Source organism: Trematosphaeria pertusa (assembly GCF_010094035.1).
Source record: "Trematosphaeria pertusa strain CBS 122368 unplaced genomic scaffold BU26scaffold_10, whole genome shotgun sequence".
In the NCBI taxonomy this organism is placed as follows: domain Eukaryota; kingdom Fungi; phylum Ascomycota; class Dothideomycetes; order Pleosporales; family Trematosphaeriaceae; genus Trematosphaeria; species Trematosphaeria pertusa.
Genome location: NW_022987221.1, coordinates 391,625 through 414,681, shown reverse-complemented (window position 1 = coordinate 414,681; position 23,057 = coordinate 391,625). Strand labels below are relative to the sequence as shown.

Sequence of the window (23,057 nt, the reverse complement as noted above, 5' to 3'; positions counted from 1 at the left end):
GGACAGCGACCTTCATGTAGCCTTAAATGCCGCATCACGCCGCTCCGTAAACATCCTCTCCTCCTCCTCAGTCCACTCCCTCAGTTCGACACCAATTTTCTCCATCCTCATCACCAAATCATACCATTGCTCTTCCGGCCCAGAGCCCTTCGTAAGAGTCAACCTCTTGAGCATTAGCCTAAGTTCCTTCAAGTTTTGCACAAACCGCGAAATATTCTCGCTAACGTCCTCGGTAGTGTTAGTACGGTTGGGCGGAATCAGCCGAACGGTCGCATTGTGCGACGCGAATGAGAGCACCTGCACATTTGGCGGCACGTAGGAGTGATCGGGGCCACCATCTGAGAGGCTCGGGTCGAGGACGAAACGGCCGACAAGGCAGAAGTCGGTGAGCTTAGGGTACTGCATCATGTGGCGCGGCCAAACGTAGTAATATGTGCCATCTGGTGCCGGAAATTCGATGTGCAGGCGTTCGAGTGAGTGCTTTAGAAGCGCCAGTGAGCGCCAAATACGGTCCAAGTCCCTGTAGGATGGGTTCTGTTCGGGGAATGGCCGGTATGTGAAGGAGCGGAGGGCTTTGAAGCGACGGAACAGGCGGCCGAGAAAGTAAGTACTACAGCGCCCGTTGAGCGTGAGCTCTTCCAGATCGGATATCGCCTTTATGTCTTTTGAAAGACAACGGCCCAGCCAACGGTCCGGGTCCATTGAGCGGTCGAAGGGAACATAGCTCAGTTCGAGCCCCCTCAGTCTCGGGAGTTGGAGGAATACTTCGATGCAGTATTCGATATCGAAGTCTTTATCCACGCACTCAACCTCGAGATTCTCTAAGTTTTGGAGTAGCACAGGGGATAGCAACTGCTTAAGGACGCTGGCGAATTCCCCAATTGTGCTTCCAGGCGTGGCGTCTAGCTGGACGTGAAGATGACTCACGCTCTTCGTCATGCCGGCGAGGAGCAGGATCCAACACGTAGCGTTCAGCCGTTCTTCCAGCATGAGACGCCACCATTTCATTGTAGATTCGGGGAGATCAAAAGTCGTCAGCACGTTTCGAACCGCTCGAAAAAGCTCTCGTGTGTGGAATTTAGGATCCCGACCTGGGATTTGGCTGAGTGCGACCTTTAGGCTTCGTGTCTTCGTCGCGAGCTCTGGCTTCTGTAACAGAACCCGAAGGAGGGAGGCGAATTGCTCCAAAGGACGCGCTGTAAGATCGACGTGCTGGAGTAGCGCTTCTTGACCGCATCGCGCAAACTGCTTGCTAACGAGGCAGAAGCTGAGCAAGTCGCTATATTTGTTCGATTTCGTACAATGGGAAAGCGGTAGAGGCTTCGGCTGGCAGGGGTTCTCCGCAATGATTACAGCGATCTCGTCGGCGAAGCGCTACATGTTGGCGGATGTGCTGGCCGACTGCATATCAACTGGTTTTGGGCACCGCGATTAAGGCTCATGTTCGAGTTTGGGAGTGCTTTTAATGCTCTTTCTTTTAGGGCTCGGGAGGTTGTGAAGGAGCAAACTTCGTCTGTTAATAGGAGCGAATGGCAATTTTGACCTCTCAGTCAGAGAACGACTGTCATGCTATGTCCGCCCCGATTTATCCCGCAGGCACAGAGGGCCTTCCGCCACTCATAGAGAAGTCATTATATCGCAAGCTCTCCTTGTACGATATTGGGATTGAAAATGATGAGGTCGCTTGTGCGTGGCGCTATTGAAATAGCGGGGTGGATGCACAATCTCTGAGCTAGGCCTCGAGAGTGAATGGCTTTCGCCTAAAGTCTTGGCTAATAAAAGAAACAACTCGTTCTCCGTCACTCCTCAAGCACCCGCTCGAACGCGTGAGGGCTGAAAATTTATCGCTACAGCCCCGTCCTTTAACATGCGTAAGTTCATCACTTTTCGCTGCCTCTGTCATACGTTTCGGATTCCCACTGATTCTCATTCTTTAGTACGTCTAACTGCAAATTCGACATCGGAGGGTTGCCGACGGTAAGCCGCCACCTATGTGCCGTCCAAAACTCCACCATTTCTAGAGGAAACTCCATTTCAAAGCTCATGAGGCTCACTTGTAGAGTTGTTCATGATACTCTTCCCTAAACGTGCAACCTCCCTACCATGAGATATCCCGAAGAGGAAGCCATTATGGCTGTGCTTGCATTTCCCTGAGGCAGGGATGCCACTGCTCGATCTCGGTTCACTCTTTGATGAGACTCCGCAACTGGTAGTATGGTCGCATGCCCAGGGCAGCCATACGTCGATTCATGTTTCGAAAGCCGCCAAACTAAGTGGATCGATGCGATAAAGACACTGTACATTCAGCTCACGGAGACTGCCGTCCACGCGGCATGTGCCATAATCCATGGCTTGCCAAGGCTCTCGATGTTGTCGTTCTTCCTCAGCTCTTCAGCCTTGCTCCGACCTTTCAACTCAAATTCGCCCGACTAGGAGGTGTACTCTAGGTCCCAGCGACGATCAAACTACATGGCATCTAATCCAGATCAGGCTCAGAAGCCACCAAACGAAACTGTTGCGTTTCACGGCGAAGACGACCTCCTTGTGAGCCTTCGGCGGCATGTTGACGAAACCAAGACTGAGGAAGCGTATTCTTCAGCCATCGACACCACCCGCGACGCGTTGGGGTTTATACCGCATACCGACGACGAACAGCCCGAAAACCAACTACGGGAAGGTTGGTACTATTACTGTCTAGGCGTCTGGACCGGGCTTCGACAGCAGCAATTTCGCCCCCAAGCCCACAATGAGATGGATGAAACCATACAACTCCTACAACACGCAATCAGCCTCACAGAAAAGGTAGCGCATCATCCGAAGCTCGGATTCTGGATGATTAGGCTCGCTTGGTACCTGAACGAACGTTATCAGAAGTACAATCGATCAGCTGATTGTCACGCGGTAATCCAGCTTCTAGAGCAGAGTCTGTCTCTGTTTGGCCAGGATGACCAGAAACACATATTTAAGGCACGAGCGATGCTCGGCGCTGCATACCAGAACCGATACCAAGTTCAAGGAGAAACTTCGGATCTAATCAGGAGCATTGAACCGCTTGAAAAGGCTCTCCAGTCTCCCACAGCCGTCGACATGGACATTGCAGCGGCTCACATACGCCTAGGGACGGCCTTGATGCAGTTACTTGATGTTGGGGGCGATGTAGCGTGTCTGCAGCGCGCATTAGACCATTTCCGCGACGGCATAATGCGAATACCCGATGAAACCCACGGAAACTCGAGGCTCTGCCGAATCTAGCACACTGCTACTGGCAGCGCTATTTCTACCAGAACTCGCAGGAAGACCTTCTAGAGGCCCATGCAATCTTAGAAGGTATTCATCTTTCACGAGAAAGACATCCACGCCCTTTAACATACATCGTGTATCTCGCCGGGATTAAAAACTCAATGTATGACCGCTCCGGAGATCCTAGCCTTCTCGATCAAGCAACGTCATTGCTTCAGGATGCCATATTGAACGAAGAAGGAAGGCCACACGACGCGCATTATTACGAAGCAAAATTGGGGTTACTCAATGCCCTTGAAGACCGCTATTCTCACTCCAACGCTGTTGCCGACCTGGAAAGCGCAATAGCCATCGCTCGGGGGACTCTAGAACAGCTACCTCCCGATTCGCAAAGATACATGCGCTTTAGTTACAGCTTGAGTCGGTGGCTTCGTAAACATTGGCAGCGCCTAGGCCGAATTGAAGATTTGGACGAGTCGCAGGCAATTCTACGGACCATCGTCGATGCCACTGCCAATGATCCGGTGCTAAGATCATACAACCTTCAATACCGGAGGCAATTGGCATTTACTATGATGCGTAGGATCGGACTCCTAAGTGACCGCGCCATATCGTCTGCAAGTTCCGTGGCACTGGATGCAATGAACCTGCTAAAAGGGGTGGTGGCGGAGACCCCACAAGACTTGTTCCACGCCAAGGAGACAGCTGTTATGCTTCTATGCCTCTGCTATCTGTTCCTGCATCGGATGGCTTCCAGGACAGAACATCAAAACTATCTGGACCTTGCCTTGGAAGAATGGTTGAAATTTGGAGACACTTGTCCCGACGTCCCTTGGGTTCAAGAAGAATTTGCGGCCATGCTAGATCGGATCTACGAAATGAGGCTCGTCACTTCACCCAGCCTAGGCACATGGCAAGAGTGCCTTGCCGCTAAGAAGAGGTTTCTTAAGCTGTCCTCAAGCTTCAGGACTCGATATGAGACACTGGTTGGGATAAGTCAGTTGCTGCTCGGTTTGGAGGAAGCGAAGGAGGCTTACGGCTGCCTGCGGTCTGCTGTCGCCCTCATGCCATTTTTTGTGGGGGTTTCGAACGCCAGAGACGACCATGAATATAGCATCAAGGAAGCAAGCGAAGCTGGGTTCACAATCGCCACATATACATCCGAAGAAACGGATGACGAGACTACGGAGGTATTAGTGTCACCAGCATTGAGCAAAGTGGCACTGGCACTCACCCTAGGCATTGGTTTTGAGGAGCCCCCAGAGAGCCTGCTTGCAATAAGCGAGTGCGGTAGAGGCATTGTTGCCGCCAGCTCACTTCCGTTCAAGACGGCGTTAATCTCAGGCAACCTATCGACCGACTACCCTGCCCTATTCGACGAATTTCTCGAACGTAAGGAAGCTGCTGCAAGGATTAGGCCTTCTCCGTTCTCGGTCGAGGAGCTTGATCGGGATCTCCGAGCAAGGATCCAGAAGAACGACGCATCTCGCGCCCTTCAGGAGACATTGAAGAAAATTCGAGACCTCCCAGGATATGAACGCTTTCTTCTTTCCCCTGAGTCTAAAGACGATTTCGCACAACTCAGCAAAGACTGCGGAGGAGCGCTTGTCTATCTGAATGTATCTGAGTTGGGTTCCCATGCGGTTCTCATCACTCCGGAGAATTTGAAGATACTGCCGCTTCCAGATCTAGCATTCGACAATGTGGTGGGAAATGTTAATCTACTGCGAAATGAGATCTTGCAAGGGTCGCTCCGCACCTTCGCTGCTCGGTCAAGAAAATTTCAAGAGGTCCTAAGGTGGCTATGGAATACTACGGTCCATCCGGTTCTTCAAGAGCTTGGGCTGAAGGGCAAACGCCGAGAGCATTCCCTCCCACGTCTCTGGTGGATCCCGGCCGGAATCATGGCATACCTGCCTATTCACGCCGCATGCGACCGACCTGATCACGGCGTCTTCACGTACGCAATATCATCGTATGCGACGACTCTCAAGGCTCTTTCATTTTGCCAGAAACAAAGCAACCAAACTCAAGAGGAACCTGGCGATACTGAAGAGGACTTCTACCTACTTGCCGGCATGCCACATACTCCAAGTTTCTCTGAGCTTCCCATGGTAGAATCTGAGCTGGATGGGGTAGCCAATGCAATCAATCAGATCGTTGATTGCGTGCGAGTTACTAGTCCTACGAAAGACACCGTCATGGAGGTCCTTCCCGCATGCAGTCATGTTCATTTTGCCTGCCATGGCGTTTCTGATGAAGACAGCCCTTCCAACAGCGGCATCGAGCTGCAGCACTCAGACAATCCTCAAATGTCGGATAGACTGACGGTTCGAGATTTATCTGAGATTGGTCGCCAAAGCAAGCGATGGACAAGCGTTTTCCTTTCTGCTTGCTCTTCGGCAGACACGGCCGTGCACTCCTTGGTGGAAGAGAGCTTGCATCTTACCAGCGAGTTCCAGATGCTCGGGTTTCCTAACGTTGTAGGTACGCTGTGGCCTGTCAACGATGACGTTTCGAAAGCGGTGGCTGTGGGGTTTTATCGAAGACTAGCAGGGAAGTATGAGAAGAGAGGTAATGTGATGAGAGCACCCAAGGATTGTTATGCCGAGATCTTGCAGAGTGTCATGGATGATCTTCGAATGGATGCGCCGGAGAACTGTATTCAATGGGCTTCTTTTGTGCACTTCGGGATATAGGCTCGACTTCGATAGTATCTAGCGTTTTGCGGTTTCGCTATCTTCATATCCATCAACTATTTCCTCATCTGCTTCTCCATCAGTATCCGCCAGCACAGCTTCTACGACGTCTTCTTCCCCTTCGTTATCCTGTGAATCCACATGTCCCCTCGTCCCCCAAAGTATTTGCCAGCGATTGCCTTTCTCCAAGAAGCTTTTCTCCACACTCCTACTAAAGAACCATCGAAACTCTATCTTACGATACTGTACCGCGTATACCACTTCTTCCTCTACCCGCCATCTATACTCCGTATTGTCCCCCGCCTTGCCACCAGCTTTCGCGCTCACACCCAAAACATCCTTGACAGCCGGCACCATAGAGACTGCAACAGCAGCCGGACCCAGCGCAGCAAAGTCCGTAATGCCAACAGTCGACGCTGACTGCACATCTCTGCCCCTGCAATCCCGTAACGATACCCGCACATTCTGCAGCGTATATAGCCCAACCACCAAATACACATCCATACCCCTCGCTATCGCCCGCTCCAACCACTTCTTCACAGGCTCACCAAGCTTTTGCTTTGCATACCATTCTTGCGAGTTCCCGAATGCATATGACGTCCCGCTCTCCGCCTCGATATGTAGTTCTAGATTGGAGGATACGTCGAGGGATGCTCGCAGATGCTTGGTTAACTGGGCACGCAGCGATGCGCCCGTCTTTTTAGTTTGACGATTTAGTAGCTCGAGGGACGAGGCTGAGATGATGGATGAGGGCGGGACGGGCAGCGCGTGGTAGTCTTGTGTTGGGAGAGTTTTGTTGAGAACGAGGTAGCCTAGGTCGAGAGATGCGCGGGGGAGGAGGGGTGTTGTGAAGGTTAGGCGGAGGGGCATCTTTTCTGGTGGGGACTGCCTGGTGGGTTGACGAGAGGATGCACAGTGGGAGGTGATGTGGAAGGCTGAGAATGGTGGCTTGGTGGCTTCGCTTTGGATTTCCAGACTTGGGCGCCTCGTGCGATAAGAATAGTTCGGGCACTGCTTCACGTCTGCCTGATATCGCGAGGCGGTTTGGGCACACTGTTTAAACTCCAGCTCGAGAAGCACTTATGATCCTCGAACGACGCTATGTCAAATTCACATGTGTCTTATCAGAACAGCAACATTGCACCGGCAATGCACCGACCACACTCTCCCATCCTCATTCTCATCCCCATCATTCTAATCCTTTTCCTGCTACCCACACGTGCCGTTGCAACCTCTACACCACTCATCGCGCGATCTCCCACCCCCGCTAACTGCACCTTCCCCGGTGATGAGAACACCTACGGCCTCGGGATCCGCATCGGCCTCTACCTCCAATGGCTCTCCACCACCCTGGCTAACAATTTCGTGCCCTCTGAAGCCCCAGCCATGCGCGTCGCGAACATCAACTTCCATCTGGCAGCTTTCATCGCTTTGATGTATCGAACGATTGCTCAAAGAGGGCGGTTGGCCGCCGTTGAAGCTTTCCTCCTGCTGGTGCTGTGTACGGGCGGGGTGTGTTCGGGTCGTGGAACGGGGAACGCTGTTGATGCGCTGGAGGGTGAGGAGCCTCGAACGAATCCCGATAGGAAGAGGAAAGCGATGGGGCCCGGGAGTCTCTTCCGGACGATGCTAGGCGCTGCGACGTTGTATTATGGCGTTTGGCTCGCGTATGTTGGCCTCGACGCGCTTTCCCATCCTCCTCCGGAGTCTGGTTGCAGACACGTGGTGTTCTGGTTCGCGAAAGTCGCTCTTTTTGGGTGGTATAGGGTGTTCTTGAAGGTTATATTTACCATTGCGGCATCTTATGGCTCCCTCAGCTTGGTTTGGAACTTCTATGTGGTTCTTCGACTTGTTCGTCGGCGCGGGATGAAAGGTGTCTTTAGTGGCCCCCTCGATCCACAGGGCGTCCTAGAAGGGGCAATACACACACTAGGCTCACCATCGCAAGCAAAACCGCGAATGTTCACGGTGCTGATGCATACGACATTCTCTCTCGATCTTCCGGTCTTCGTATTGATCACTGAGTTCACCATCTCCTGGAACGGCATCAGCGGCGTAAACGGCTTGAATAGTACCGGGCAGCTGATACCGATTGTGGTTGGTGCATCTGGGTTGCTTAGAGTGGGGTATAAGATTTTAGCATGCTTTTTGGCTAGAGGCTATCGTAAGTATCATGATTTCTTCCTCTCTCAAAATACAGAAGAGTGGATGACTAATATTTGAAAGGTGTGTCGCCACAGTGCCGATTTTTAGCGCCGCTAAGCTGCTATGTGCGGCTTGAGAAGACGGGTTAGATTGGCTGCAAGAAGGGATGGGAGTCTCTTTAACCAAACTTCCCCCAAAATGACCATTTCTGTCGGAAGAGCGTGGACATGCAGTTTGTCCCTGAAAATAGCCAGCCTGCCGTTTGGCGTACTTTAAACGCAGACCGCACATCTCTCCACGAACGCCCTTTCCTCTTCCTCTCTCCATTGTCTCAGTGTCACGCCTTCTTGCTTCAGCTTGTCCTGCGCAAACTTCCACTCCTCCACTTCCGACCGCAAGCCTCTCCCAACAGTCAGGACCCGAAGCATCGGCCGCATCTCCTTCAACCATTCCGCGCAACCGTTATCGGCCTCGCCCTGCGGCGTTACAGTAGCTGTAAACTGATCGTATGTAGCGGAATCGCACGCGATAGTGACGTCTTCCACGTTTGGCGGGACGGACTGTAGGAAGGCTGCAGCAGCCGAAGAAGAAGGAAGGGAATCCGGGATGAGGCGGAACCTCCCGGTGATCGAGAAGTGTGTGAGGAGCGGAAATTGGGTCATGTTACGAGGCCAGATGCGGTAGTAACGGCCTTCGCTTGCCGGGAACTCGAGATGGAGCTTCTGGAGCGAATGCTTGAGAAGTAAGAGAGTATCCCACACTTGAACAAAATCTCGGGAGCGAGGTTCTGCGCCACTGGGGAATGGCCGGTATGTGAGCGATCGGAGCGCCGTGAGATGATGGAACAGTGGCGCGAGCACGCTTGGGGGACACCAGCCGTTTAGCGTGAGTTCTTCCACGGTCGATGTTCTCCCTTCGTCGTCTTGTACAAGATCTTCGATCACCGCATCCCGGGAGAACGATTCACGAACTGGAATGTAGCTGAGTTCTAGCTTCTTCAACTTTGGCAGCAACAGGAGCGTTCGCGCGGCGAATTCGACATTCGGGCTGGGATCCTCATCTCTCATATAAAGGGTCTCTAAGTTTGCGAATAAAGCGTGGCAGGCATGCGGTAACCTGGAGAGGAGCCAGAGAAGTATAACCACGCTCGTTAGGTCATCCGCTCTCAGCTCAAGCTGCTTCAGGTTCCCGGCCATAAGTGCCGGTATGATGAGAAAGCCCGCACCGCCTAGTCGGAGCTCCTGCTTAACTGGCCAGGACCGCCACAGCTCGTCGGAGAGGTCGAGGGACTCGAAGGTTTGTTGGATCAGCAAGGTTCCTGACCGGTGTGCCGCTCTATCTTCGTCCGTGGCCGCGGTGCGATCCGGGATAGCGAGGCGAATGCTGCGAATCTTGCGGACGAGATCTGGTTTCTCTAGGAGGGTCCGAAGCAGCTGCACTACTTGGATATATGGGCGGGTTGTAAGATCGATGTGTCGTACTAGCGCTTCCTGCCCGCAGCGCGCGAGTTGCTTGTCGACGAGGGAGGAATTGAGCAAATCCTGGTAATCGTATGGTCCGTCACGGGTGGGAAACGTCTGCGCGGCCTCGTCGCAGAGCCAAGCGGCGATTCGGACGATGAGCTCGTCGGGGAGACGTTTGAGGAAGTTATCGGTCGGCTCGGCCTTGGGCTCCATTATCATAGGATCTTCGGCGTGTGCGTTGGGAGCGATAGCGGTCTCGTCTATGGGCTTCACAGTTGTATGTTGACTGTGAGCGAGGAGCGAGTGTTGGGTGGCCTGGTTGTGGGGGTCTAGAGCTGTTTGAAGTAATTCGTGCTACACGCTGCCATGGGCAAGCGGTGAAAGCGGCAACCCACCCAAGTTGGGGTGATTCTTCTCTTTCACCTATTCTCTATGGCTAGCTCATAGCTCATGGATGGAAACTTTTGTGAAAGAGATGCCCCAGAGTTTTGAGAGTGAAATATCATCGAGAGCGCCGTTTCCCGGTCGAGACTTCCAGTCAGCATACGAAGATTGTTGTATTTTTTCAGTCACCGATGTTGGTGCACCGACCACCTGGCTCAATGACACAAAAAGCACGACAATCTTCGTACAAACTATGATCATTCTCTATTAGAAGAATTTGGCGGTGCCCCGAGTCAAGCGCGAAATGCATGAAAGATGACGCCAAAAACATATGGCTCGTAACGGAAACAGGGTGAAAATGCTTATAGAAAATCCCGTCACCTTTTGGCCCCGAGAAGAGACTATGGATTAACTGTGGGAAACCTCCCGAGGGAAACGGAAGATACCACACTGGAACTTCCATATGCTCCCCATAGAAGGAGAAGAGAAAGTGGTCCGAATTCCCTGCCGTAGAGCTGCGCAGGATACCACACGCTGCCCCTTGGGCAAGGCATCACGAAGTTAGGTCGCTGTGATAAGGTGAAGAAGAGGCAATTTCAGGCTCCCCTTGCCTAAGTCCGGCATATTCGGTTTTGGAGCTTAGTCGGCGACGTCGTTTACAGTAGTCAGTGTCCATAGTGCTCCCATACAGTCTGAGGTATGTTTGAGCGTTGACCTCGGATGCCGTGCTCACTTTTCGTAGGCATCCGGAAGCTTTTCGTAGACATGATGCGAGCGTCCTATTCCGGCATCTAGCCATCGCTGCCGAGCCAGGCGGTCGATATCGAAACGAACTATAGAAAGCAGTGGGAAAAGAGCCTCGGTCCGTTCGCGCAATCCTATTGGAGGCCTGACTGTCGACAGAACGTGTATGTCGTTGTAGAGATTCGAGAAGCGCGTCGCCGAGAGTTGAATATAGATTGATGCCTCGGCCCAGGAAGTCGGAGGTTTGATCTGATTGGTGGTCCTGCTTACCTGCAGTGGAGTGAAGATCAACCTAACAGAAATAGTGTATGGAATCCCGTGAGCCTGGATCTAAAAAGAGATTTAGACGCTATACCCACAGTGACGGGTCGGCAAGGCGTGCTATTAGGGACCGTCGATGATGGTGGGTGGGCGAGTTAGCGCATCCTGCAGAACGCGGGGAACTGAAGACATACTCCAGCGTTGGTGCGAAAACCATTGAGAAGCCGGGGTCTCTTGTCTTCCTGACTTTAGGTCGTTCAACGAGTATTGTAAGCGGGGATTCGCCATGCACTTGTGCTGGGTATCGTCGACATCTTGAGTTACCGCAGCGGTTATTTTCTGGATTCGATCGCGTAAAGTGACGAAGGGAAGACGTGCACCAACGTTGATAGGGAGGCTCCCCTCATTCAGGAGAGTGACAGAGAGCCGGATACGCACGGAATGGTCCAATAACAGCCTCTGCGGAGATCTAATGGTCGTGCATAGGACGGGTAAGATTGGGCTCGCCTTGGCAGGAAAGCCGAGCCTGGGGAAGTCGCGTCGCTGAAGCCAATACCTTCCATCGGCATGGCCGAGAATCAGTGTCTAGGCGAATAATCCTAGGCGAGTATGGTCGACAAGCATCCCACGTGCCATAGAGTACGTGGACCAAGAGTTGCAATGCCAGTCACTTCACGAGAGGCGTCGCTAGATCCGGATTCAGCATACCAATTCAGAATCCTCACCTTATCCACGTACCAATCTCACACAATGTTACCTATGTGGCTGAATGAACATCCGATGAAAAGAGGACGAAGGTCGGAGGGTTGGTGCGGTAGATGGGAGAAGTGCGTCTCCCGACGGCGGGCCACGGCGCAGGGAACCATCATCGGCTTAGCATTTGCAGCATTTGCCATGGTGCCGGAAGAATATCCCAGTCGGGACAGGTGCAAACGAAACGTGTGGAGGCGACCAGCGCCAAGCCACGGTGCTCCGTGACCCCGCGTATAGCGACTCGTGGAAAAGGGAGCTGAACAAGCTGTGCGACGGTCAACAAAGGAGAGCACCGAGATCTGCGCACGCGGTGTTTGCGTTGCCGCCTTGCCGGGTGGCTTCACGATGACGGCTGAGGAGGTGCAAAGGGGTTCCGCACGGCTTGTGCTGCTGGGCGATGGCGGTGATTGGGCCGGGGTGGCCACGCTCGCGCCACAGCGTCGTCGATATGCGGGGTCTCCACGTGCCAAGCCACGCGCCCCCAGAGTTCCACAGACCGGCGTCCGCCGCTTGACTTGTTGAGGATCGTTGTGCGGTCGCCGTTGGCTTTGGCAGGCCAGAATGGCCGTGACGGTTCCGCCATCAACAGCTCATTCCGCTCCCATTGCCTCGGTATCTTTCCAATCTGCGGGCTTGTCGGTCGCGTTCCCTTGGCGGCTGTATTGGACGGCTGCGCAAGTGGCACCTGCCAAAACAACATATAGCACAGAGCCATCCTGGTTGCTGTGCTGATCCGCAGCCATTATTCCCTCATACCTTTCTGACACTTCTGCCTTTACCTTCTCTTCACCATGGCGGACCTTTCAGTTGTCGGCAAGCACAATCACGCAACGATGGAGGACGTGGAGAAGAGCCCGACCAAGACCTCCGGGGACGAGTTTGAGTGCGAGTTCACCCCGAGGGAACAGAAGCACATCATCCACCGCGTCGATCGTCGGCTGGTCGTAACGGTTGGAATTCTCTATTGCATCAGTTTGATGGACCGGACGAACTTGAGTGCGGCTGCGATTGCTGGGTGCGTGACCGCTCTTTTCCTCCAATGTTGGTGATACAAATGCTGACCGGACGGCAGTATGACCAAGGAGTTGAATCTCGGCGTCTTGATTGGCACAGTGTCCCGATACTCAGTCGTCACCCTGGTCTTCTTCACCACTTATGTCGTCTTCCAGCCTCCGGCCACCATCATCGTGCGAAAGCTCGGGCCGAGAATTTTCTTGTCCGTCATAGTAGTATTATGGGGTGCGGTCATGCTCGGGATGGGCTTCGTCAACGACTGGGAGTCTCTCGCTGCGCTTCGCGTTGTTTTGGGTATACTTGAAGCTGGTTTCTTCCCGAGTTGCGTCTACCTGCTCAGCACGTGGTACACGAGGTACGACGTTGGCAAGCGATATTCGTGCTTCTATATCCTCGGAAGTTTGGCCTCGGCGTGCGCCGGTATTTTGGCTTATGGCGTAAGTCTGACTGTGTCGGATAGAAGCGCACCGCTAACAGATGGCAGCTTATGCAGATGAAGGGCCTCCAAGGTTACGCCGGTTGGAGATGGATCTTTATCGTCGAGGGAGCGTTAACCATGTTCCTTGGTATTGGAGGCTATTTCGCGATTGTGGACTTCCCGGATAAGGCGCATAAATCGCTCTGGTTCCTGAACGAGCGTGAGACCAAGTACATCATGGATAGGGTGAACAGGGACCGTGGAGACGCGAACATCCAGCCATTCTCCGCCGCTAAGTTCCTCCGTGCCGGGCTTGACATTAAAATCTGGGGTTATGCAATGGTAAGCAAGAGAAATCGCAAGTTGAGAGCAGGTTACTGACTGTTCAGATCTTCTTCAACACGACTACCGTGTCGTACGCGCTCGCCTACTTCCTTCCGATCATCTTGACGGAGAATATGGGCTTCTCAGTCGGCGCTGCGCAATGTCTCGTCGCTCCACCCTATGCATTCGCAGCTATCGTCATGTTCACGACCGGATATATCGGCGACAAGTACAAGATGCGCGGCCCCATCATCGCCTTTAATATGCTCCTCTGCCTAATCGGCCTCCCAATCATGGGCTTCCACAGTAACGCGGCTGTCCGGTATTTCGGCGTCTTCCTCACCACAGCCGGCGCGAACTCGAACGTCCCAGCGACCATGGCGTACCAGGCGAACAACATCCGAGGCCAGTGGAAGCGCGCTTTCTGCTCAGCGACGCTTGTCGGCTTTGGCGGAATCGGAGGAATTGCAGGTGGCCTGGTGTTCAGGTCTCAGGACGCTCCTGACTACCATCCTGGTCTGTACGCTTGCATCGCAACCAGCTTGCTCACGCTCGTCATTCTTGCGATCACGACGGTGGTGTTTGTTATCCAGAACAAGCGCGCTGCACGGGGAGAGATCGAGCTTGAGGACAGCGATGAGGACCATCAGCGTGGATTCAGATATACCATCTGAGCTGGTCGCGCGGCTGACGGATGCCTTACGCCTTTGTATACGGCGAGTACTGAGTGGACCTCGGCTACGGATCGTGTTATGACACTGAATGGCGAATGGCGACGACCTGTACCTAGTGATTACTGATCCTGGCATGGCTGGGAGCAATGCTTGAATAACTTCTCCCACTCATATTTCTCCACCCGTGTGACTGCTGCTGCATCGCTGTCTTCTCCCGCCGTTGCTGCCTGGAGGTGAGTGCGCCGAAACAGACCTCGTAAAAAGGGTGGGAGTCGAAATAAGATCGGTGACCTGCGGCGTACTTGATTCTGGGTTGGCGATCAGTAATCGAGTACCAAGGAATGCTGCGCCGCTTCAGGCAACAACACGCCTCAACCGACTTCCCCTCACCACTTCTCTTCAACTCCAACGCTTCTTACGGCCGTTAGCATTTGCAAATCTTGCCAATTGGACGGCATTGACAGCACAATGCAGTGTGAACGCACCAGGATTGATGAAAAGTCGATGTTGGTGTTGGGGAGGGTTCACAGTGACGTTCCACGGCTTCGGATTCCTCGCGTTCAGTTTCTCGCGCTGTCACGTGGTTTGGCGTCACCTCTCTTCATCAAGTGGAAAGGAGAAGTATAAAGCAGGTTCCTTTCTTCAGCGGTAGACAGCATCTCCATATCCTTCATCGATTTGCTTGATTGCACCAATTGAGCTAGTCTGATCCATTCTCACACTGTTTCCCGAGGTCCCACTCTTCATCCACCATGACCACCACCCTCCCCGATCCGTCCTTCCTCCGCTGGCCCTCCAACTCCTCTGAACAATACATCACCGCGCGTCGTACCCTCCTCGAGGCTGAATATGCCCTCATCCAACAAATCGAAGCTGTCGCCCAGCAGCGCCGCGCTCTCCCTCCAGGTCCTGTCCTGCCTACCTACGTCTTCGAAGAAGGATGCTTGAATCTCAATTCCGACGCTCCACCCAAGCAAGTCACGCTTGCAGACGTCGCCAAAGAGGAAGCTAAGAAGCCACTCGTCGTGTACCACATGATGATGGGGGAGCAGGAAGAGAAGGCTTGTTCTGGCTGCTCCATGTTCCTCGATAGCTTGAACGGTGTTGCTACGCAACTCTCGCAGCGCATCAACCTGATCGTCGTGGCAAAGGCGCCCCTTTCAGCGATCCGTGCGTATGCTCTCCGCCGCCAATGGCATAATCTGCGCTTCCTGTCCTCCTCGTCCAACAGCTTCAACAAGGACATGGGAATGGAGGCACCTGCGTGGATGCCGGAGATGAAGCAGGCCCCAGGTTTCAGCGTCTTCCTGTATGAGGAAGGTGGTGAGGGGGAGGAGGGAAAGCTGAGGTTTTGGTATCAGCAAAGTCCGATTTTTGGGCGGAAGGGTGGGGAGACGGGGAATGGGCCACAGGGGGATATGGTGGTCAGAGGCATGGATTTGTTGACGCCGGTTTGGAATATCTTGGATATCACGCCCGAGGGTAGGGGCGAGAAGGATCTGGAGTATGATGGGAAGTAGGAGGGCGTGGAGGCTGCGGTGGGTTGCACATTGTTGGAGGTGAAGTTGCTTCCACTCATCGTTCGTTGCTACATTTTTTGTTCTTGGTTCTTTATCGCTCCTTTGAATCAGAAGCCTCAATCTTTTCGATGTTGAAAACCCACCTCCTTGCTAGCTGGTCGCACGTCTCCCGGAAGACTCTGACCCTTCCCGTACTCGAAACACCACCTCGCTAGATTCCAGATTCTGGATTCCGAAGTGTGGACTCATAAAGATACTAGTGGAACCCAACGCTGCAGCAATGCAGGCACCTGGTGGCCAAATCATCTGAAAGTCTTCTCTTCTGAAGCTTTCAATCGAATAAGTAAAGGGATGTCGCTCCCTTGGGTCTCAAGCTCGAACAATTGAATTGCATAGTGGGACTTGAACGAAAGCTGGAATAGGGAAGGAAGCAAATGAGCTCCCCATTTTCCACTTGCTTTTCAGGTGGCCCACGTTAAGCAGGACATGAGGGATAGGGCGGTACTGATAGGGATATTTAGTGACTGTGACAGATATTGAATTTAATAAGCTTGTCGGGCAGATTCGCCGTGAATTGAAGTGCAATTGAGGTTTAGGAGAGCTTCCAAGAAGTTCGAGACAGTCACCACAAGCATATTGCAATGTATAGCTGGGGCAGGGCGTGAAATAATTCCTCAGAAAGATTGGATGGTGAAAATGCGCCCAGGGACACTAGGATGGAATGGAAAAGCCCTCGGAGCTGCGTTGAAAGTAAGTAGAGAGTGATGCCCTGTTGCAGATAGTGAAAAAGCAACGCTTATACATGAGGGATATATAAGACGTACCTCGAGCCCAATTCTTCGCAGTAACCTCGACCCGACCACTCCGCTACCATGTCTCAACCTCTCGATCACTATCACAACCCAACTCAGGAAGCGACCATGACCACAGCAGTTCAGCCAGAACCCTTTCCGGACGAGATTGTTATGGCGATTGCTGAGGGATGCCTCGGTCCGAACTTCCAGGCGTTCACTGACTCAACAGGGCCGACCCGCTCACAGAGACTACTGAACTTCATCTTGACGAGCAGGCAGTTCCGGCGCTGTGGCGAAGCGACCATCTATCGCCAAGTCGATCTGATGGCACGACCTTTAGAACAATCTTTCCAACTCTTACGGACCCTGCTGGAAGTCCCGGAACTCGGTAAGCGGACCCAGGTACTGAAGCACTGGATTCTCTATTTGAATTGGGTCGACAACCAACTCGACATTGATTCCACTGGCTATCCTAACCTGCACCCCAATCCGAAGTGGAAGGGCCTGCTGACGCCGCCGATTGTGGAGAAGATTCATGCGCTAGATCTTTCGGAAGAAAATAAGGCCGAATGGATCATGAAGGTCAATTACTCCGAGCCGTCTTACTGGCTCTGCGCTCTTGCCCTGTTGACGCCAAACGTGGAACATCTAGAGATTGCTAGCCTGGAACGTATCCGCGGCCTAGACTTCCTGGCTAGGCTCGCGCGGCCATCATGTGGCGTTTTGCTCCCGAAGCTCCGGAGCTTGAAAATCTCGACGATCGATAGCTCGTTCCGTGTAGTCTACCGCATCCATAAACTCGCCCGGCTTACGCAGCTGAAGTATCTGGAATTGACTTATGAGCCCAATGACCTGATTGAACCATTCGGTCATCGTCGAGACGGTACTCCAGTACCTCTGGAGGAGGGTTCCAGTGGAGTAGAGACGCTCGTCTTGAACGGATGGATTGACGCGTTGGACCTTGACCTGGTCTTCTGTCAATTTGGATGCACACGTTCTCTGACGTATAGGGCGATCCCTAGAGCTTATGGACCGCCTCACGACTGGAAATATCTCGCACGCACCGACCAGCAGTTCATGTGGAGCTCATTACACTCTCTGAAAGATACTCTGGAGCATCTCACTCTGCAATTTCCACTTTCGGATATCGACTACTTTCGTCTCTGGCCTTCGAACTTGGCTCGCTTGAATTGCTTGAAGAGCCTGACAATCACCGGCGGGTTCATCCTCACCCAATCGAATGAGATTCCGGACATCCAGGAATTGATCCCTCAGAATCTGGAGCACCTCACGCTCTTGATGGATCGTCGCGCCCTGCGGCAGGTGTGGGATCTCGATCAAAAGGCCGGTCTCGAGCCGGTACTCGAACACCTTCAGGTATTCCTTAAGCATCCGGAAGCCAACTTGGCCCGAATGAAATCAGTCACTCTTGGGCCAGGTCTATTCTCGGACGACGACTTTCGGGAGATGAAGTCAATTCTTCTGAGCGAAGGGATCGAGCTGCGAATGCGCAGCGCTGAGCCTGATAAAAAGATGAAGGAAGTGGACCAGCAAATCCTCAAAATGAAAGACGATGCCTTTAAAGCACAACGCTGGGACCTATCGGCCGAGTTTGCAGAGCGACGAGACGCTTGGTTGAAGTCCGGTAGACCGTGGTGAATAAGGGGACCGGAACGAGTAAGACGCCGTAGACTAGCTACTCCACTCATAAGGTACTGAATTCTAGGCTCAAGTCAGTAACGAGTGGGTACCGGGCTCTCAAATGTCGCGGAGTGGGTAACAATAAAATGTCCCCCTACATAAACAAATTGAAGAATTGAAACGAAAAAAGTTGACTTTACTTACTGTGACGTCAAGCCGAGAGCGATAAGGTAACCTGAAATCCCCACGAGGGCTGAGGCAAAAGCAGAATGGCTGACGGGTGATGAGGGTCCACGAAAAGCGACGTCGCGAATTCGGCCCGAAAGGGGGATCGCGTCCGCCTGCAGAATCACGGGAGCACGTGTTTCCGTGTGCTTCTCTCCGCAAGGCAACACTCGTATTTCGCATTCAGCTGCATAAAAGCGTTCCGATCACCACCTTCCAACCCGCAACCTCAATTCTCTCCAATGCCCCCGAAGCGTGTTGCAAAACCCTTAGCCGAGAAGCAGGCTCCGGCGCTTTCTCGAGGCGAAGAGGTGGATCTTTCCGACCCTACCGAAACTCCTTCAACAACATCCTTCAAGGGCCAATTGACCAAATACCAGTTCTCCTCGACATCAACCTCAGTCGAGAATGGCACGCCGACATCCACCTCCTCCATGCGAAGCTCAAAGCGCACACGAAGCGCCGTGACAGTCGCCACCGAAACCTCAGCGTCCACCGCATCCTCCCCGCGACCCAAGAAGAAGCGGAAGCCTAGCAAATATGCCGACCCCTTGAAATACGCGCATCTTGCTCCGCTCGTCGACATCCTCGAGCCGAACCTAATATGCGTCTTCGTCGGCACGAATCCCGGCGTGCAGACCGCGACCGCCGGCCACGCCTACGCGCACCCTTCGAACCACTTCTGGAAACTGCTACACTCATCTGGCCTCACGCCGGAACGGCGGCTCAAGCCGGAAGAGGATCGTAGTCTACCGGATTTATACTGCATGGGCAACACCAACATTGTCGATCGCCCCTCAAAGGACGCCGCGGAGCTGTCCAAGGAGGAAATGGCAGCGGGAACCGCAAACCTCGACGCTAAGTTCCTGAAGTACAAACCTGAAGCCGTGTGTATAGTAGGCAAGGGCATATGGGAGGCTGTGTGGCGGTATCGGTACGGAAAGAATCCGACAAAGGCAGAATTCAAGTATGGATGGCAGGATGAGAAGCATAACATGGGAAAGAGTAAAGACGGCGAGGAGGAAACCGACCCGGATGGAGAGGTGTGGAAGGGGAGTAGGGTATTTGTGACGACGAGTACGAGTGGTTTGGCGGCGAACCTCAAGCCGGCGGAGAAGGAGGCTATCTGGAAGCCGTTTGGGGATTGGGTGCAGCAGAGGAGGGAGGAAAGAGGGTTTGTACCAAAGGTTGTTGATGCTGAAGAAAGTGATTAGGAAACTTCAGAATCACAAGATCCCTCAAGAGCTTTTCATTGGTTTTCCTTGCTTCTGCCTTATTTCTTATTTCTTTATCTTTGAACCGACCTGTCCGTTCTATCTGCACTGTCAACACTTCAATTACGCCTGAGAGTCAAACAGACCTTAAACGCATGCAAAGTACCTACATCTATTATGCCAGCCAACCCTACCGCAAACGATCCGCTTAAACCTGCCCCTCCGCCGAATAATGCCCAACAGGGCTGCCAAGCCACACCTCTTCTTGGCACATCGGATAGCCGGCAGCCCGCGAACCTCACACAAACCGATCATGCCACACCCCCTGCTAACTCTCAGTCTCTCGTCAGTAGTCTCTAGTTCATCTCAGAGCAAGAGACAGAAAAGAGACAAGACTCACATGCAGTACTTCACAGTCAGGAGACATCTTCAGAGCACCGTAAAGCCACAAAGAGCAGGAATCCCAAAACGACATCGCTGCTGCAAACAGTCATGCGCCTCATCTCCCAAGACCCCGTCCACGCGTTTCCGCAGCGCCAAGAGCCCATACAGCGACAATAGTGGCTTGGAAGCCACACACAAGTGGCGCCATGAATGCCCGCAAGCCACTGCGCTTTCACTCCACTGGGAAAAGACGAGCTCGGCTCTCGTGCGCGCGCTGTCATAAGACCGATATACCTCCATGAAGTGAAGATCGTCCAGTGTTATTTACCGTTCTTCGTCAGCCTCAATCCCCTCTCACACAGCAGCTGGCGCGTCTTTCTGCCCACTCGAACCCACGCATTCTCACCAGCCACCCTTCTCACTTAATTCCAACGTCGTGCACCGTTGAAGCTCGATCACCCCACCGCCGTGCACCCAACACCACACACCCAAAATGTCCAACCAAGGCTACTACGACCAGGCCCAAGGCCAAAACCAGGGCTACTACGGCCCGCCGCCGCCGAACCAGCCATACGGCCAGTATCCCCCGCCGCAACAGCAGGTAAGCTCACGGCGCGCACACTTGAGAGTAGAGTAGTGCCATGCTAAGAACCACGACCGCACAGATGTACTACGCGCCAGGTCCCCCACAGGCGCCCGCACAGCAGGAGCGAGGGCAGAAGAAGGAGCGAGGGTGTTTGGCTGCTTGGTGAGTATTCGTGATTTTAGGATTGAAGTGGGGATAGATGAGGCTGATAGGAGATTAGTCTTGCGACGATATGCTGCTGCTGGATATGCGGCGAGGCATGCGATTGCTGTCTAGATATGCTGGAGTGCTGCTGCTAGAAGCGTGTCCCGTTCCGCGACAATGAAAGTGGGAGGATGAGACGACGAAGAACCGTGCGATAAATGATACGAGTGGAGGCGTGTCGATACCAGACAACGGAAGGAGTCACGAGAATAACGGCTTAATCTCTCGATTTTAGGACTGCTTTTGAGGCAACGGATAGGCGGGCAGTGTGCTAGAAGCACTCCCAAGTACGAACGGAAGAGGACTCAATAATTCCATATTCAGAACAACGATTGATACCCAAGTTGGCTGAGTTCCACCACCAACAACAAGACCGCGAACGTCCCCCGCTAAGCTATGCTAACCATACTAAGATATATGGGACATGATTCTAGTTTTCTGACGAGGCGCAGACTCCGATGGGCTTTGCTTGAGCGGAGGAAGAGCACGCCCTGGAAAACGAACATTCTTTCAGTCGTCATATGCCTCCTCGAGCTCTTCCTCATACTCTTGTTGAGCCTCAATGAGCTCCTCGCGCTGTTCCTCCAGCGATTCGCGGTCGCTACTTGATATGGAGTCGCCGTCTGCGTCATGAGTTGGGACTGGCGGGGGCTCTTGAAAAGCTGGTTCAGCGACGGGAGCTGGTGCGACAGGAGCCGGAGCCGGAGCCGGAGCCGCTGCAGGGGCAGCAGCACCGGCGTATGTCGTGTGGCGTTCGTCATCGGAGTCGCCCTCAGCTGCGTCTTGTTAGCACATACATGACGAGCAGAACGGAGGCAAAGTAGAAGAGAAAGATTACGAACTCATCTCATGCCCAATCCAAGCACCTGCTGCCACACCGCCGACACCGGCTGCGGCCAGCATAGCGGTAGAGTGGCCCTTCTTTTCCTTCTTTTCCTTTTTTTCCTTCTTTTCCTTCTTCTCTTTGTGCTCGCCGTGGGAGTCGCCATGTCCGGACCCATAGGCGTAGGAGTCGTGTCCGCTGTGCGCTCCTTGGGTGTTGCCAAAGAGACCGCGTTCATCGTGGCCCGAGGAATGCCCGTAAGATGCCCCATGGGTATCATGGCCCAGCGGGGCGGGAGGGGGAGCGTAAGGACCCTGAGGCGGGGGCGCGTGCGGAGGCGGGTCCCACTGGCTGCGTCCGGTGGACTGGTCTACGTAGTACCAGCGTTGACCATTTTGATCCCACTGCGCGGTCCAGCCTGGGGGCATTGGCGGAGGGGCACCGTACTACTCGGGTCAGCAAAGATTGGTGAGAAATATATGGAGTACTGTGAGTAAGTATCGGCAGCTTGTGGAAAGGATCGATACACCACTCCAGCCAGTACTTCTTGAAACACGCCAGATCTTTCCCTAAGCCTTGTACTCGGGCTTACGTACAGGCGCTGGAGGCCCTTGCGGGGGCGGCGGCGAGCCATATCCCCCATAAGGCTGTTGCTGCGGATAGCTCTGTTGTTGGGATGGATATCCACCATGGGTCTCGCCGTATGAAGTGCCGTGAGAGGCCCCATGTGAATCGCCATGTGATTCTATTTGAGCGATGAGCACAAGGTAACGAGGGCAAGGACGTCAGAATAGGACCTTTCGGTTTCGTATCGCCATCATCCATCAATTCCTTCATCTTCTTCTTTAAGAAATCCATGACTGTGAAGTTACTGCCCCGCTTGTGAGACAAGGATGAATGCTGAGAATGTGAAAAGCTGGGCACAAGTCAAAGCTGAAGAGGATCTGCGAGGGCCTTTAAATCAACACTGTATGCGTGCTGTTCTCGGCGCGGACGTCCCGGGAATGCCCATCAATGGCATGCGGCATGCGCCTCAGCTCAAAAGGCCAATAAAGTCGTATGCTAAAGCCACATTGGGTATCAGGTCTGCCAGGGTAGTGTGCTAGCAGGCCACTCTCAAGGCGGTTATGCAGGAGCATGTGGGGGTTGGAAGGGGCTGCTAGGGCAGCTTTACGACAATTGGAGTGTTCGGATCCGCCGTGCCGAAACGTGTAGTACAGCTGCGCACATGGCGATATGGCTGAGTAGACGCATACGGCACTGCTGTCTGGATAGTCTATCTTGACGTCCACTGTACTCAGCAATGTTTCCAGGGTGAATGTATTCTCAAAGGACAGTGGGCCTGTTATTTGGCTGATGCGTTCCATGGGAAAGGGCGGGACTGGATCCACAATACAGAATGCTTTGGGAGCCGTCAGGTCGAGGATATTTGCGACGGATAGTGTAGGTGGCTTAGTCGTGGCTCTGCATCAGAAGTGGCTTGGCCATGCCCACTTTTATCTTGACTCCACCAATAGAAAAGCGAGTACGGCGTTCCGATGCACAAC

At 53.3% G+C, this 23,057-nt stretch overlaps 11 protein-coding genes across 11 annotated transcripts; 8 read left to right on the top strand and 3 right to left on the bottom strand.

The window, feature by feature from the left end:
* Positions 1-12: 12 nt before the first annotated feature.
* BU26DRAFT_606778 (uncharacterized protein) lies at positions 13-1,008 on the bottom strand (the record flags this gene model as incomplete). The annotated part of the gene is made up of 1 exon (XM_033835689.1): positions 13-1,008. One exon carries the CDS (start codon positions 1,006-1,008, stop codon positions 13-15), a length of 996 nt encoding a protein of 331 aa, XP_033681545.1.
* A 1,461-nt stretch (positions 1,009-2,469) lies between these two features.
* BU26DRAFT_507125 (uncharacterized protein) lies at positions 2,470-6,074 on the top strand (the record flags this gene model as incomplete). Its single annotated transcript, XM_033826977.1, has 3 exons — positions 2,470-3,163; positions 3,253-5,727; positions 5,962-6,074. The coding sequence occupies 3 exons, from the start codon at positions 2,470-2,472 to the stop codon at positions 6,072-6,074; spliced, it is 3,282 nt and encodes a 1,093-aa protein (XP_033681544.1).
* Positions 6,075-7,040: 966 nt separating this feature from the next.
* Positions 7,041-8,107, top strand: BU26DRAFT_552538 (uncharacterized protein; the record flags this gene model as incomplete). Its single annotated transcript, XM_033832158.1, has 2 exons — positions 7,041-8,036; positions 8,096-8,107. The coding sequence occupies 2 exons, from the start codon at positions 7,041-7,043 to the stop codon at positions 8,105-8,107; spliced, it is 1,008 nt and encodes a 335-aa protein (XP_033681543.1).
* Positions 8,108-8,211: 104 nt separating this feature from the next.
* Positions 8,212-9,970, bottom strand: BU26DRAFT_520994 (uncharacterized protein). Its single transcript, XM_033829427.1, has one exon. The coding sequence runs from the start codon at positions 9,758-9,760 to the stop codon at positions 8,357-8,359; it is 1,404 nt and encodes a 467-aa protein (XP_033681542.1). The 5' UTR covers positions 9,761-9,970; the 3' UTR covers positions 8,212-8,356.
* Positions 9,971-11,385: 1,415 nt separating this feature from the next.
* On the top strand, positions 11,386-11,972 carry BU26DRAFT_48220 (uncharacterized protein). The gene has a single exon (XM_033825762.1). The coding sequence runs from the start codon at positions 11,546-11,548 to the stop codon at positions 11,912-11,914; it is 369 nt and encodes a 122-aa protein (XP_033681541.1). The 5' UTR covers positions 11,386-11,545; the 3' UTR covers positions 11,915-11,972.
* Positions 11,973-12,094: 122 nt separating this feature from the next.
* Positions 12,095-14,258, top strand: BU26DRAFT_520992 (phthalate transporter-like protein). The gene is made up of 4 exons (XM_033829426.1): positions 12,095-12,704; positions 12,762-13,140; positions 13,188-13,463; positions 13,511-14,258. Exons 1-4 carry the CDS (start codon positions 12,481-12,483, stop codon positions 14,117-14,119), a joined length of 1,488 nt encoding a protein of 495 aa, XP_033681540.1. The 5' UTR covers positions 12,095-12,480; the 3' UTR covers positions 14,120-14,258.
* A 264-nt stretch (positions 14,259-14,522) lies between these two features.
* On the top strand, positions 14,523-15,897 carry BU26DRAFT_520991 (DUF899-domain-containing protein). The gene has a single exon (XM_033829425.1). It carries the CDS (start codon positions 14,872-14,874, stop codon positions 15,637-15,639), a length of 768 nt encoding a protein of 255 aa, XP_033681539.1. The 5' UTR covers positions 14,523-14,871; the 3' UTR covers positions 15,640-15,897.
* A 1,844-nt stretch (positions 15,898-17,741) lies between these two features.
* On the bottom strand, positions 17,742-18,375 carry BU26DRAFT_48161 (uncharacterized protein). The gene is made up of 2 exons (XM_033825740.1): positions 18,279-18,375; positions 17,742-18,155 (listed from the first exon to the last, which is right to left on the bottom strand). The coding sequence occupies exon 2, from the start codon at positions 18,140-18,142 to the stop codon at positions 17,807-17,809; it is 336 nt and encodes a 111-aa protein (XP_033681538.1). The 5' UTR covers positions 18,143-18,155; positions 18,279-18,375; the 3' UTR covers positions 17,742-17,806.
* A 126-nt stretch (positions 18,376-18,501) lies between these two features.
* BU26DRAFT_606770 (DNA glycosylase) lies at positions 18,502-19,513 on the top strand (the record flags this gene model as incomplete). The annotated part of the gene is made up of 1 exon (XM_033835688.1): positions 18,502-19,513. Exon 1 carries the CDS (start codon positions 18,542-18,544, stop codon positions 19,511-19,513), a length of 972 nt encoding a protein of 323 aa, XP_033681537.1. The 5' UTR covers positions 18,502-18,541.
* A 28-nt stretch (positions 19,514-19,541) lies between these two features.
* Positions 19,542-19,971, top strand: BU26DRAFT_520990 (uncharacterized protein). The gene has a single exon (XM_033829424.1). The coding sequence runs from the start codon at positions 19,691-19,693 to the stop codon at positions 19,871-19,873; it is 183 nt and encodes a 60-aa protein (XP_033681536.1). The 5' UTR covers positions 19,542-19,690; the 3' UTR covers positions 19,874-19,971.
* A 340-nt stretch (positions 19,972-20,311) lies between these two features.
* On the top strand, positions 20,312-21,213 carry BU26DRAFT_520989 (uncharacterized protein). Its single transcript, XM_033829423.1, has 3 exons — positions 20,312-20,498; positions 20,563-20,645; positions 20,704-21,213. The coding sequence occupies exons 1-3, from the start codon at positions 20,391-20,393 to the stop codon at positions 20,780-20,782; spliced, it is 270 nt and encodes an 89-aa protein (XP_033681535.1). The 5' UTR covers positions 20,312-20,390; the 3' UTR covers positions 20,783-21,213.
* Positions 21,214-23,057: the final 1,844 nt, after the last annotated feature.